This window comes from Pyrus communis, chromosome 10 (assembly GCF_963583255.1).
Source record: "Pyrus communis chromosome 10, drPyrComm1.1, whole genome shotgun sequence".
Taxonomy (NCBI): Eukaryota; Viridiplantae; Streptophyta; class Magnoliopsida; order Rosales; family Rosaceae; genus Pyrus; species Pyrus communis.
The window spans coordinates 4,489,699-4,504,199 of record NC_084812.1 but is presented as its reverse complement, the minus strand read 5'-3'; the positions used below and the strand labels follow the sequence as shown (position 1 = coordinate 4,504,199).

The following is a 14,501-nucleotide window of genomic DNA, read 5'->3' as shown; positions in this document are numbered from 1 at the left end:
GTGTGGATCTCCACATATGAACGACTAAATGGGGTTACACGTGAGGGAGAGTGTTGGAATCCCCCATCGGTGGGTGAAAAGAATAATGGGGATTTAAATATGATTGCCCCACTTTAACTAATATCGAGGCCTTTTGTGATAAAACCTCACACCTGACAAATTGGGCTGGTGGTAAAGTTTGGGACAATATCGGTGTTATTAGAGTAGAGCCTCACGGGCATGTCGATCCAAAAATCCAACAATACCCTAGAAAACCTAATACTTGAATTATGTAAAATACCCAAACAATAAAATATACCTATAATTAATGCTAATATTTTCCAACAATGTTTTCTCTAAACACGCGGGACTCGGACAACTTTAATATTATGACTAACTACATTTTACACCCTACAAGTTTAAGGTGATTTGCAAACTTAACCATGATGTTTCAATCTTCTCATATTGCACCATGATGTTTTCAAATCGTATTAAATTTACACCTTTTGTTTCTCTGAACATCTAATCCTTTATTAAATTGATGACTTTTTTTTTTTTAGTCAATGTGGTGCAAATGTGTCTTAGAGCATCGATCTCGAATGGAGATGTCAAAACAAAATTGTCAAATGTAAGTTTGAAGGCCTATGTGCCAATGTCAAATTTCATTTTGCTCCAACCCATATCTTTTATCTTATTCAATAAACCACTCTTCAAAACAGATCAATCTAAGCTAATTTTCATGATTTATGACTGATGCATTACTAGGACTCAACCACAAAACATTTATAAAAAAAAAAATTTAAATTTTTTCATATGTCAAAATTTACAGCACACAATTTCTCCTTGTCAGATTGACAAATCGGCTGAAACTTCTTCTACCTTCAAATTTTATTATATTACATTATAATAGACATCACCTTTGAAAATGCTCAAATTTAATGAATTATCATACAATTATTTTGACCAAGTACTCAAATTAATACAGTTTCAATATCTTATAGTGTTGTAGGTGAGAATTGAAATTCTTGATTTATTTTGAAAATCAGCCCATACATGAAGGTGTGAAAATGTAGTTATCTCTTGAGATTAAAGATATGTACAATAAAGAGAAGTTTATGTACCATAAAGAGCAATTTCTCTCTATTTCCTTTCTATAAGCATCCAAACCCCACGACAAGTGACACCCATCTGAAGCCCATCACAAGTCACAATCCTAACCCAATAGGGACAATGACAACCTTGATGTGACTCCATTTTTCATGTTAGCAACTCATCAACTTTACTGGAAAAAAAAAAAAAAAAAAAGAAGGGAAAGAGAGGGAATCAGATTCTTTGCATGCACTTCACACATGGAGTAATAGAACTGACATCCAAGTTGAAGAAAAAATTGTGGTGGCTAGTGATTTAGGGGTTGTAAATACGTGGTGATCCATATCGGTAGTGCGAGGTTTAAAGTTTGCTGGAAGAGGGAAGACTTTAGTTGGCAACGGATTTTTCAATCTAAGGGCATCTAAGTCTTTGTGCACACTAGATTTGGCTAGATTTATAATTATCGGAAAATGCTAGGAAAAATGTCAATATAGATGGCTTCAAAGGGGTTAGTTTTTAAAACTAATTAAAGTATTGGAGTGTATGAGAAATGACACAACATGAGGAGGAGATAGAAGTTCCTTCCCAAAAAAAAAAAGCTTAGAGAGAAGATTGCTGGCACTCTTTCTGGTATTATCACTGGACAATACTTGGGTACAGGTCGATCGGTACCCATTTTAACTGACCATTTATGTAGCGTATTTTAAGGCATCTGTCACTTTCACCACTTTTGCTAACTTTATAACCAAATGCAAACCAATCCTTTATACCAAATACGAAACAGAACTCTTCTTCTTCGATATCTGCAAGTCTTCAATGTCATGACTATGGTTTCTTCTTCATCCCGTCTTCTCTCCTCCATCTTCCCTCCTCCACTGACCCCATCCCCGCCCAGTCCCTCTTCCAACAGTGGATTCCACCGTTGCAGTGAGATTGACGGCGACGAAATCTGAAGCTATGTGGGTTTGACGAAGATGCCGCCGACTTGCAGCGGCAAGGATTACGAATCGTCGACAGTAATGGACTCGACGTCATCTTGGCGAGTGAGATCGAGCTCGGCATGGCTGTCGAGGACAAGATTGGTGAAGTGAAGTCTATGACTTGTATCTTTAAGATGATGGCGGAGCCGACGAGGTCATGTTGGCTGGCTATGAGGATCTTCGCAGACTTGTTGGAAATGAAGAAGACTAGTGTTTGATCACGGGTTTAAGGCACGGATATGTGTTTGGTTACAGAAATGACAAAAGCACTCGGATTGACAAATGTTAAAAAAAATTTAGGCCACACGAATGATCAGTGAAATTGGGTACTGACCAGTATGTCCTGAAGTATTTTCCTTATTCACTTACTAAAAAGAGAACACTAATGTTATTAATTAGGCACACAAACTGACCATACATTTTGCAACCGTTAGACCTACATGTATTAGAGAATGTATATTTTTTTTTTAACAAAAAAAGATATTATTCACATTAAGGGAAAAGGGATGAGTTTAGCTCCACAATGGGCTAGCAATAATGTGATTCAAGTTTGCTTTTGGCGAGAATCAAACTTAAGACCTCTTATTTACAAGTTAAGAGAAACACCACTAAATCATAATACTAAATAAATGTATTAATAAATGTATTAGCAATGAGGTTAATTTTGTACATCTAATTAATATCTTTATTACTAAAAAAGCAAATGGTTTATTTCTCAATTATTTTAAAAGTTTTTTAAAATTCTAGTCAATTAGGTATATTATAGAACTATGAACTTTAACTTAAAAAAAATAAAATATATATAATTTTCTCTTCTCTCGTAATTGCCACTGAAATTACTTAAGCCGAAAACTTTTCTCGCTTTCCTCTTTTTGAACTCTTCAGACTTCATCTTCCACAAGCCACCTGGAGGAAGAAAAACCCCGCAAAACTCTCCTCCCTCACTTCCAAATTGCTACTGATATCACTATCCCTCGTAAACTTGGGTTTGTTGATTAATTGGTAAATATTGTATATGAGGTAGATGAGAAACAAAAAAACATGAATCTCTTCATTGCGAAGCGATATTAATTTATTCTCGGATGGCCATTGTATATATAAACTATAAAGTGGCCTGAATGCATTATATGCACTATTTTAATAATATATAATTGATATTGTAGTTTTCTTTTCTGCACACTTTGTTCTTTGGTAGCGTGGGAAGTACGAACCAAACAAAAAGGAAAAGAAGATTTCGGGATATCAGGATTATCAAAAAATGAAATCTGAAAACCAATCCCATACCGAATATTTTGGTTTGAGTTTGGAATTTTTTCGGTTTGGTTTGGGATTTTTGAGAATTTTTTCCAGCCCTAATCCAGGTTATAGTCTTCTACATATTATCATCAAATACCCTTGTGCATGTAGTATATGTTTGTATATTTTCCGATACATATGGACTATACATGCACTACATGGACATATATGTTCTCATTCTATGATTCCTATCATTTTTATGCTCTAAATAATAAAAACTTCTATGATTAATGACAGAAAAAATCGATGATTGCAGCAATGGAGATGTCGCCATTGATCAATACTACCTCTATAAGGTTGTAAATCAAGGAATAATATTATTCTCCAAACCCTAAATTCCCACTATGAAGTTGAAGAGCACATTGAATATGAGATCCTTAATTAAGTTTTAGCTTCTTTCTTATAATTATGTATGCCTTTCTTGTCATTACAGAAAGATGTAACAATTATGAAGGATATGAAGTTGGATGCTTATAAGTTCTCTATTGTTACCAAGTAATGTTGACATCTGCGTCCATATACTTGATTTGGGACAAATTACTTCATCGATTAACCTGTCTTACATAATTTGATTTCGATTTATAGATAGGTATTAACTCACTTGATTATTTTGTTCTAATTATTAGAGGGCACGCTAAGTGAGGGTGTCAACAGGAAGGGAATTGAATATTACGACAATCTCATCAATGAACTCCTTCGAAATGGTGATAAAGCTACCTAATCTCATATACCATCCATCCCATCTAATCTCATATATCATCCCATCCATTAATATATAATTAGAGTTTAATAACGTGCACTCATAAAACAATATTGAATCAAACTATTAATTTTTTTTTTTTCGTTCCGATAATGTTATATATAGGCATACAGCCATTTGTGACAATCTTTCATTGGGATGTTCCCCAAGCATTAGAAGATGCATATGGTGGTTTCTTAAGCGCTCGTATTGTGTAAGTAAACAAATTTTATCTCAAGTATAATATGATCATTTGCTTAATTAAATAAAACGTACTACATCTAACAAAAATGTTTTGAAATTTGTACACACAGCGATAACTTTAAAGACATGTTTGACGGTTGTGATCTCGGATTATATACAAACATGTTTTGTCTCGTTATTTGATTATACACACACATTTGCAATATTATATATATATTTTTATAGGTAAATAAATATTTCTCAGGCATGTATATAACGTAAAACCTTGGTAGATTGGTTTTGGGAAATATATCAAGGAATAGAATTAAGTAAAGAGAAGTATTAAAAAAAATTAAAAATTGAAAAGTGGAGAAACGCAGTTCAAGATATTGTAGGATATGATACTTTTTCATCTTTAGACTTTTAATCCAGTTGGGACCATACTCCACTAGCAAGCAGTGGCAGTACATGCATGCATGGAATGGAGTGATTTTTTGAATGTGATTAGAATACGGAGTGATACACCATATGTCATTATACAAATTGTGAGATATGTATGTTAAAAATTTAATAACTCAAAAAATAAAATTTCTCACTATTTATATAAAAACACGTGGTGTACTATTTGTGTGCCAGTCATAATGAATTTTTTTTCCATGGAATAGACCAGAAAAGTTAAAAGTATTTCAATGAATTTATATTGATAAAACCCTTCAACAATATTTTTGGAACGTGGCCATTGATTCTTCTTGCCGAATGTTTTATACAATATGTTAACACCAATCAACACCCGGTTATCCAACTCGCGATGAACTATATGTAAGCACATGAATGCTTTCTTTAATCAAATCACCTTCGAATAACTAATTAATAGTTTTACCTATTTAAGTTCAGTCTAGAAGTTTTAGAATTGAATTACCAATAAGGTTTTACAAATTTTAAACTGCAAGCTGAATATTAAATTATTTTTCTATTTCAATTGATTGCTTCAATTTGTCAACGGGCACAATTTGTGGTTTCCTTATATTTGATAATGGACATAGCCCGTAGTAGAATTTGAGACTTTTTATCATGTTCAGATTATTAATGGACATAGTGTCCGTGATTGATTGTAATTTATCATGGACATCGACCATGGTAGATGAGTTTTTTCCTTCTAGTGTTCTAAGCTTAGATCTGTGTTTGTTTTTATATATTTAACAAGCAACTTGTGTGTTGTAATTGGAATGAACTTCTCTTAATTGTTTTACTATTTTATTCATAACGCTTATTTAGGAGAAGGACTTGCATAGAAACGGAGGTGTCTCAAAGCAATCATGCAATTGCATGTATAAAAGTTACGATGCATGACGCCCTGCTGGGTTTAGAAAACGGCAGTCACATTGGGGCCTCCGTTTCACATATGTTCCTCTTCTTATTTTTGGCGGGGCTATGTTATATATAGACTATTTCTGATTATGGTGCTGGTAGCATGTAAGTTGAGAATCGCAGTAGCATAACAGATTATGAAACTAAGGGTATTGTTTAACCAACCCAAATTTAGAAGAAGAAAAAGAGATTGTTGAGATGACGACATACTAAGGAATGCATCTTCATTGACTCGGTTCTTGTATATATTTTGAGTTACAAGTTTCAAGCACCAAAATGAATCAAAGATCGAGAACACCAGCAACCTAGAAACGGAATGAATGCACCAGCAAGAACCCAGAAATCTTTCTTGTAACAACGCCCTCAGAGTATGCAGCTTCAATGTTAAACACCAAACAAATCGTCCTGAGCGATTGATACCATGTTAACAGAACTAAGAAATCGTTCTGTGAATAACAACAAACAGAAGAATGAATGCAAAAGAGAGATAAAGAAAGAATGAAAGTATTATGTGTATTGATTCTTAGAGAAAGAATGGATGATCACAATCTGTGTTGTATATCAGACTTTATACACAGGATCTTAGCTAGCAAGCTATCTCGCTAGCTAACTAACTAACTAACTAACTAACTAACTTTCTATTGAGCTGGCAGCTATCTAACTATTGAAAACTGACTTGATCTATCATGCCATTTTAGCCGTTGGATCTCTTATCAGAGGAATCCTTTAGTATAGCGAGGTAAACAGTTTGGAGTTTGTATGGCACTAAATCAAATAATTTTTTGAATTTTCTTTGCAGGCATATCAAAATGGGGTGATAGGAATAACACTAGTGTCACATTGGTCTGAGCCTGCTTCAAATGCAAAGGAAGATATAGATGCTGCAAATCGAGCTTTGGATTTTATGTTTGGATGGCAAGTGTATTATTAATTTATAAATCAATTGGGTTATATTTCTTTTTTATGACTTATAAAGTTGATTGTTGGAATTTTCACATCTTTGTAGGTTTATGGGTCCAATTACAAGAGGTGACTACCCGTACATCATGCGATGCCTTGTTAGAGAACGATTGCCAAAATTCACGGAAGAAGAATCCAAGATGTTAACTGGGTCTTTTGATTTTGTTGGATTTAACCATTATTCTGTTAGAAATGCAACTGATGTACCTAAGAATTATTCTAAACATGCAAGTTACTTATACGATCCACATGTTACTACACTGAGTGAGTACAAATGAAAACCTTTTATCGAGCAATTAATTAATATCTTAGAATTATTACATTCTAATATTGATTCCATTCATATATGTTATGGCAGCTGAACGTGATGGCATTCCTATTGGTCCTCAGGTATGTAAGAGACAAAAATGAGAATCCAAGTGAAGGGAATTTAAGGGTCTAGATGATGACAAGTGTCACAAGATCCAAGGGAAGTTATAATGTTGTTAGAATCTGTTGGTTGTTAGAATATGTTGTTAGAATACTAGCTTATGCATTAAGCAATGTAATCATATAAATACATATAGCAAAGGTGTAAGGAAAGTAACTTGACACTCAAGAAATACAAGAAAGCTTCTCTCTCTCTCTCTCTCTCTACATGTCTGTTTTTCTTAATTTTTCTCCATTGAAGCTATTGTTTCAATGTTTACATGGTATCGTCGTCAAACATCGATTTGGCGCTTTCGCCCTCAATCAAAGTATTTGTTTCTCTTCTTTACCCTCTAGTTTGCAATCTCTTATGTGATAAACAAAAACAATTGGCTTCTTCCGATCTCCACAGAGCTTCAAGAAATTGCTCTTCTTTTCTGCCTATCAACTATTTGATAAATTGTCTTACTGAAAGAATTCTACACAGCATCAACAATGGTTACTGCTGATCAGCTCAAGATTGTTCAATCTCCGATCACCAGTCTTATTTCCACCATCTCTACATCCGTTACCGTCAAGCTCGATGATTCTAACTACCTTACATGGAGTTTTCAGATCACACTTTGGCATTATGGGGTTTGTGGATGGATCAAGAAAGTGTCCTCCATGGTTTGATGATGATTAGTACTACGGTTTAGTGATATTCATTCTCACTTGCTGTAAGTGAGAGGTCTTAGGTTTCATTCTTGCTAAATGTGAATTTGAATCACATTATTGCTGTCTCATTATGAAGCTTAACCCACTCCTTCACTCTCTTAATGCAGATAATACCGGTTGTTAAAAAAAATAATAATAATTTATCAATATAAAAACTCCCCATCGTTGTTTCCCTCAAATTTCCTTAGTTCACCATTGCAGTTCTTAATTTTTAATTTTTCACACTGAGTGAAAGAACCAGATTTTATTTTAACCCCTCCCATCTTCCCCAACCCCAACCAACCGAGATTATAGAAATAAATTATTTTCGTACTGACCTAGAAGATTTGGGAGGGAGGGCTTTGTATCAATAAATAATTTTTTTCTTAATAAATTGTCAAGACTCAAAACTTCAATCCTATTTCCCTTATTCATAATCTTATTATTGGAAAGTACAAATAAAGCATTTCGGGCCACTTTATATATGCAACGGCGATCCGAGAATAAATTAATAGCCTTCCAATATCCACCAATTAACAAACCCAAGTTTACGAGGGATAATGATATCTTTAGGAATTTCAAAGTAAGGGAGGAGAGTTTTGCTGGGGTTTTCTTCCTTCTGGTGGCTTGTGGAAGATGAAGTCAGAAGAGTTTCAAAAAAGGAAAGAGAAATTATGTATTTTACTTTTTTTTTCTTTTTTGTTTTAAGTTAAAGTTAGTTCTCCTTTGCCGCATAGTACTACGGTCTAGTGCTATTCATCTCTACCTGTAAGTGAGAGGTCTTTGGTTCAATTCTCGCCAAAAACAAAGTTGAACTACATTATTATGGCAAGCTCATTGTAAAGCTTAACCTATTCTCTCACCCCTTATCGTTTGTTCAAAAAATATACATCTAGGCCCAACTATTGCAAATACATGTGGTCAGTTTGTGTGCCTAATTAATAGCATTAGTGTTGTCGTTTAAGCAAATAATTCTATAGAGTGCTAGCAATCTTCTCCTTAGCCTTCTTGTTTGGGAAGGAACTTCTATCTTCTCCTCATGTTGTGTCATTTCTCGTACACTCCAAACAATACTTATTAGAGAAATTTTAAAAACTAACCCCTTTGGAGCCATCTATATTGGCATTTTTATCCTACCATTTTCAGTTTCTTAATTAAAAATCTGGCCAAATCTAGTGTGCACAAAGACAAGATGCCCTTAGATTGAAAATTCCGTTCCCAATCAAAGTCTTGCCTCTTCCAGCAAACTATAAACCTCGCACTACCCATTCCAATCACCGGGTATACAAAACCCCGGCACAAAATCACTAGCCAGGACACTTTTTTCTTCAACGTGCATTTCGGTTCTATTACGCCACGTGTGGAATGAAGAATCAGATTCCCACTCTTTCCCTTCTTTTTCTTTTGGTAAAGTTGATGAGTTGTTGTCATAAAAAATGCAGTCATATCAAAGATGTCATTGTCACTAAGGGGTTAGGGTTATGTCTTATGAGGGGATCCCATCTCTAGGGTCTCCGCAATTTGAATCCAGAGGGGATCCCATCTCTAGGGTCTCTGCAATTTGAATCCAGATGGAATCCCATCTTCGGATGGGTGTCACTTGCAGTGGGGTTTGAATGCTTTAAGAAAGGAAAAAGAGAGAAAAGACTCTTCAGCTAGTACATATCTTTGTATGAGGATCCTCTCCGGATTCTCTTTGTGAGGATTCTCTCCAGATCCTTTTTGTGAGAATCCTAGGAATCCTCACATCGTGTTCGTTTATCGTATATTGTGCAGTCAGTTTTCTTCAGGTACTGTTTGTGTTTAATTTTAATTAAAGATATTTAAAATGGTTCATGACCGCACGATATATAATGAACGGACACCATTTAAGAATTTCCGGAATCCAAACAAAGAGGATCCGGAGAGGATCCTCATTCCAAATCTCTAATCATGTTGAGTAAACTACATTTTCACACCTCATATATGGGGTGATTCTTCAAAATAGATCAAGAAACTTCAATTCTCACATTCACCACGTTGAAATATTGAAATTGTATTAATTTATGTACTGGTCAAATAAATTGTATGATAATTTATTAAATTTGAGCATTTTCAAAGGAGATGTCTATTCTAAGGAGAATGTTATGTAATAAAATTTGAAAGTAGATATAAGTTTTAATCGATTTGTCAATTCTACATGATTTAACATAAAGATTATTTGCTATCAATTTTAACATATAAAAAAAATATAATCTCTTTTATTTTCATAAAAAAGATCCGGCGAGGTCGGATTCTAACTTTTCTGGTCCATTCCATGCATGCGCGTACCGCCATTGCTTGCAAGTGAGGTCCCAACATGATAAAAAGTCGAAAGATGAAAAAGTATCATATCCTACAGTATCCTGAACTGCATTTCTCCATTTTTCAAATTTTTTTTTTTTTAAATATTTGTCTTTACTTAATTCCATTCCTTGATATATTTCCCAAAACCAATCCACCAAAGTTTTACGTTACATACATGCTTGAGAAATTATTTACTTATAAAAATATATATAATATTGCAAACGTATTCATAATTAATTATTATTGTTACAAAAGTATATTTAGTTTTTTGTACAAATATGTATTATCCCAACAGTATTCATATTTAATTATTATTGTGACAAAAGTATATTTTGCTTTGGACTTTTTAGTGGTCTTCACTTTTTTAAAGCCTGCACGTGTTTATCAAATTTTAGTAAATAAATGCTTATCAATTATTCTCACGTTTAGACGTGGTACGTAGCCCGCTATATAAACCCCGTGCAATATGCGGGGAAGAACCAACCTAGCTACCTCGATCACCAAAACCCCTCCAGTTAACTATGGCAATGCATGATTTAGGCTCTTTGCTCTTGTGTGTCTTGCTACTCAATGGCTTTGCATTGACAAACACCAAAGCTGCTAAGCCAGATAAACCCATTGTCTGTAACTCACTTGACAGGACCAAGTTTGATGCTCTAAAACCAGGGTTCGTCTTTGGTGGATCTACAGCAGCTTACCAGGCCAGTCCCTGCTAGGGCTTAGCTATTTAATTACCCTTTAATTAATTTGAGTTTCATATAATCACATAGGTCTAATTTGATTTCAATGTCAGAAAACTATAGCATATATATATGCACATGCACATTTCAGTTTCATTCCAAGTATGAATATTGACATCTTCAGTTTGAATGTGCATATGCATATTTCAGGTAGAAGGTGCATGGAACGTAGATGGTAGAGGACCAAGCATATGGGACACCTTCACCCACAACCATCCAGGTTATAGTCTTCTACATATTATCATCAAATACGCTTGGGCATGTAGTATATGTCTGTATATTTTTCGATACATATGGACTATACATGCACTACATCGACATATATAATAGTTCTCATTCTATGATTCCTACCATCTTTATGCTCTAAATAATAAAAACTTTTATGGTTAATGACAGAAAAAATCGATGATCGCAGCAATGGAGATGTCGCCATTGATCAATACCACCTCTATAAGGTTGTCAATCAAGGAATAATATTATTCTCCAAACCCTAAATTCCCACTACGAAGTTGAAGAGCACATTGAACATGAGATCCTTAATTAATTTTTAGCTTCTTTCTTATAATTATGTATGCCTTTCTTGTCATTACAGAAAGATGTAGCAATTATGAAGGATATGAAGTTGGATGCTTATAGGTTCTCTATCTCATGGCCCAGATTGTTACCAAGTAATGTTGACATCCGCTTCCATATACTTGATTTGGAACCAATTACTTCATGGATTAACCTGTTTTATTTAATTCGATTTCGATATATAGATAGGTATTAACTCACTTGATTATTTTGTTCTAATTATTAGATGGCACGCTGAGTGGGGGTGTCAACAGGAAGGGAATTGAATACTACGACAATCTCATCAATGAACTCCTTCGCAATGGTGACAAAGCTACCTAATCTCATATATCATCCCTCCCATCTAATCTCATATATCATCCCATCCATTAATATATAATTAGAGTTTAATAACGTGCCCTCATAAAACAATATTGAATCAAACTATTAATTTTTTTTTTTTTCGTTCCGATAATGTTATATATAGGCATACAGCCATTTGTGACAATCTTTCACTGGGATGTTCCCCAAGCGTTAGAAGATGCATATGGTGGTTTCTTAAGCCCTCGTATTGTGTAAGTAAACAAATTTTATCCTAAGTGTAATATTGGTCATTTGCTTAATTAAATAAAAACGTACCACATCTAACAAAAATGTTTTGAAATTTGGACACGCAGCGATGAGTTTAAAGACTACGCAGAACTTTGTTTTTCACTTTTTGGTGATCGAGTGAAGCACTGGATCACATTGAATGAACCATATACCATCAGTAACCATGGTTATACAATCGGGATGTACGCACCGGGACGATGCTCTGCTTGGCAAGACCCAACCTGCCTTGGTGGAGATTCGGGTACTGAACCCTATTTGGTAACACACTACCAACTCCTTGCTCATGCAGCTGCTGTAAAAGTGTACAAAGATAAATTTCAGGTATAATGAATTAACTAGTTAGTTCCCTTTTTTTTGGGTCTGAAATCTCTCTGAGTCACTAGTATTAGGTTCCACCACAAGAGGAAACCTTTTGTATATCGAGGTAAACAGTTTGGAGTTTGTATGGTACTACATCAAATCATTTTCTGAATTTTCTTTGTAGGCATATCAAAATGGGGTGATAGGAATAACACTATTGTCACATTGGTTTGAGCCTGCCTCAGATGCAAAGGAAGATATAGATGCTGCAAATCGAGCTATGGATTTTATGTTTGGATGGCAAGTGTATTATTAATTTATAAATCAAGTGGGTTATATTTCCTTTTTATGACTTATAAAGTTGATTATTGGAATTTTCACATCTTTGTAGGTTTATGGATCCAATTACAAGAGGGGACTACCCGTACACCATGCAAGGCCTTGTTAAAGAACGATTGCCAAAATTCACGGAAGAAGAATCCAAGATGTTAACTGGGTCTTTTGATTTTGTTGGATTGAACTATTATACTGCTCTATATGCAACTGATGTACCTAAGAATTATTCTAAACCTGCAAGTTACTTATACGATCCACATGTTATTACACTGAGTGAGTACAAATGGAAACCTTTTATCGACTAATTAATTAATATCTTAGAATTATTACATTCTAATATTGATCGCATTCATATGTGTTATGGCAGCTGAACGTGATGGCATTCCTATTGGTCCTCAGGTACGCATCAAATTTTAGGTTAAGTTATTTGTGTTTGGAGGATTAATTTTATACAATTCCTAACAATCTCAAATATCTTCGAATGGTATTACAGGCTGCTTCAGACTGGTTATATGTTTATCCGAAAGGAATTCACGATTTTATACTCTACACGAAGAATAAGTATGGTGATCCAATCATTTACATTACTGAGAATGGTAATTGACACTTTTAAGCCTCACTTAATTTCACTTTTTAATTTCTGACATATATATGTATATATTGATGTAAAATACAGATGAGTAATTCCAAATCTAAATTTAAAACCAACTACATCTCTCTTTTTGAGAGAAAGTACTAAATACATATGTACTGAATTATATTGCAGGCGTTGATGAGTTCAATGATTCCAACTTATCACTAGATGATGCCCTCCATGATCCATTTAGGATTGACTACTACAATCGCCACCTTTGTTACGTTCATGCAGCAATCAAGTAAGTGCTTGTTGAAATACTAATTAGGACTATATTGCATTTTATAGTGATATCAAGTCATCATTTATTTATTTTGTGGTGCAGGAAGGGTAGTAATGTGAAAGGATACTTTGCATGGGCAATTTTAGACAACTTTCAATGGAGTGAAGGCTACACAGTTCGATTTGGTATTAACTATGTGGATTTTGACGGACTCCAAAGGTACCCAAAAAATTCGACCCATTGGTTCACAAATTTCCTCAAGAAGCGCAAGGGAAGTTCAAATATTTTGGCCAATAATGTTGGAGACACTGATTTTCTCTATCAAGTGTAACTTCAAATGATGAATGTTGTGGGGCTTGTTCTTAGTTTTTTCAACTTCACTCCTTCTGATTTGGAATAAGTTGCAACAAATCGTTATGAGTTTGTTGTATATGTTATTAGTGTGTGTCTCTCTGTATTTGTACTACCATTATGGCTAGTGCCTCTTCCGCAGTTGAATTCCATATGAATGTAATGTACTATTTATGAAAATAAATGTTTTTGAATGTTCAGTATTCAATTAAACTTTACACTTACCCTCAGTGGCCTTCGACCAAAAAGTTGCCATAGATAATCAATGGCCTTAAGCCACATTATACCAGCTAGTGATTCCATAACCAAAATATACTAAGGGTTCATTTGGAACTGTTTAAAATGGTTGAAAGTGTTTCTAGTGAAAATGTTTTTGGAATCAATCTTTAGTAAAAATGCAAGTGAATCATCGAAAAGCACTTGAAGTGTGGGGGACCATAATTTTCTAAAACCATGACACATGGCACTTGGGTAGCAAAAATGATCAAAATGCTCATAGCCCATGAAGCATAGTCCTACATTCTTAGTCTGACATTCTAGGCTTAAGTTCACTGAAGATATTACTTCCCAACCAAGTTTGAAAACCCTAATTCAAGTCAAATTAGGATATATTGGGAAATAGGCAAGGTAATCCTAGGAAGATTGGATATCTTATCGTAGATTTCCTCATAGATAGTCTCCCAATTTAATTAGGATTACTTTCCCTACAAGAACTCTCAAGACATCTATA

The 14,501-nt window shown here is 34.4% G+C and overlaps 1 protein-coding gene across 1 annotated transcript; it reads left to right on the top strand.

Moving 5' to 3' along the window:
- The first annotated feature begins 10,521 nt into the window (after positions 1 to 10,521).
- LOC137748417 (beta-glucosidase 12-like) lies at positions 10,522 to 13,984 on the top strand. The gene is made up of 13 exons (XM_068488560.1): positions 10,522 to 10,724; positions 10,914 to 10,983; positions 11,160 to 11,218; positions 11,356 to 11,431; positions 11,563 to 11,640; positions 11,803 to 11,890; positions 11,993 to 12,248; positions 12,412 to 12,527; positions 12,619 to 12,836; positions 12,931 to 12,962; positions 13,057 to 13,159; positions 13,330 to 13,438; positions 13,523 to 13,984. Exons 1-13 carry the CDS (start codon positions 10,545 to 10,547, stop codon positions 13,749 to 13,751), a joined length of 1,614 nt encoding a protein of 537 aa, XP_068344661.1. The 5' UTR covers positions 10,522 to 10,544; the 3' UTR covers positions 13,752 to 13,984.
- Positions 13,985 to 14,501: the final 517 nt, after the last annotated feature.

Bases quoted from the DNA above. Each gene is read 5' to 3' on its own strand.
- LOC137748417 (XM_068488560.1), top strand. From the start codon at position 10,545: ATGGCAATGCATGATTTAGGCTCTTTGCTCTTGTGTGTCTTGCTACTC. The intron at 11,891-11,992 runs GTAAGTAAACAA...TTGGACACGCAG, and splicing joins TTCTTAAGCCCTCGTATTGT to CGATGAGTTTAAAGACTACG. The intron at 12,249-12,411 runs GTATAATGAATT...TTTTCTTTGTAG, and splicing joins TGTACAAAGATAAATTTCAG to GCATATCAAAATGGGGTGAT.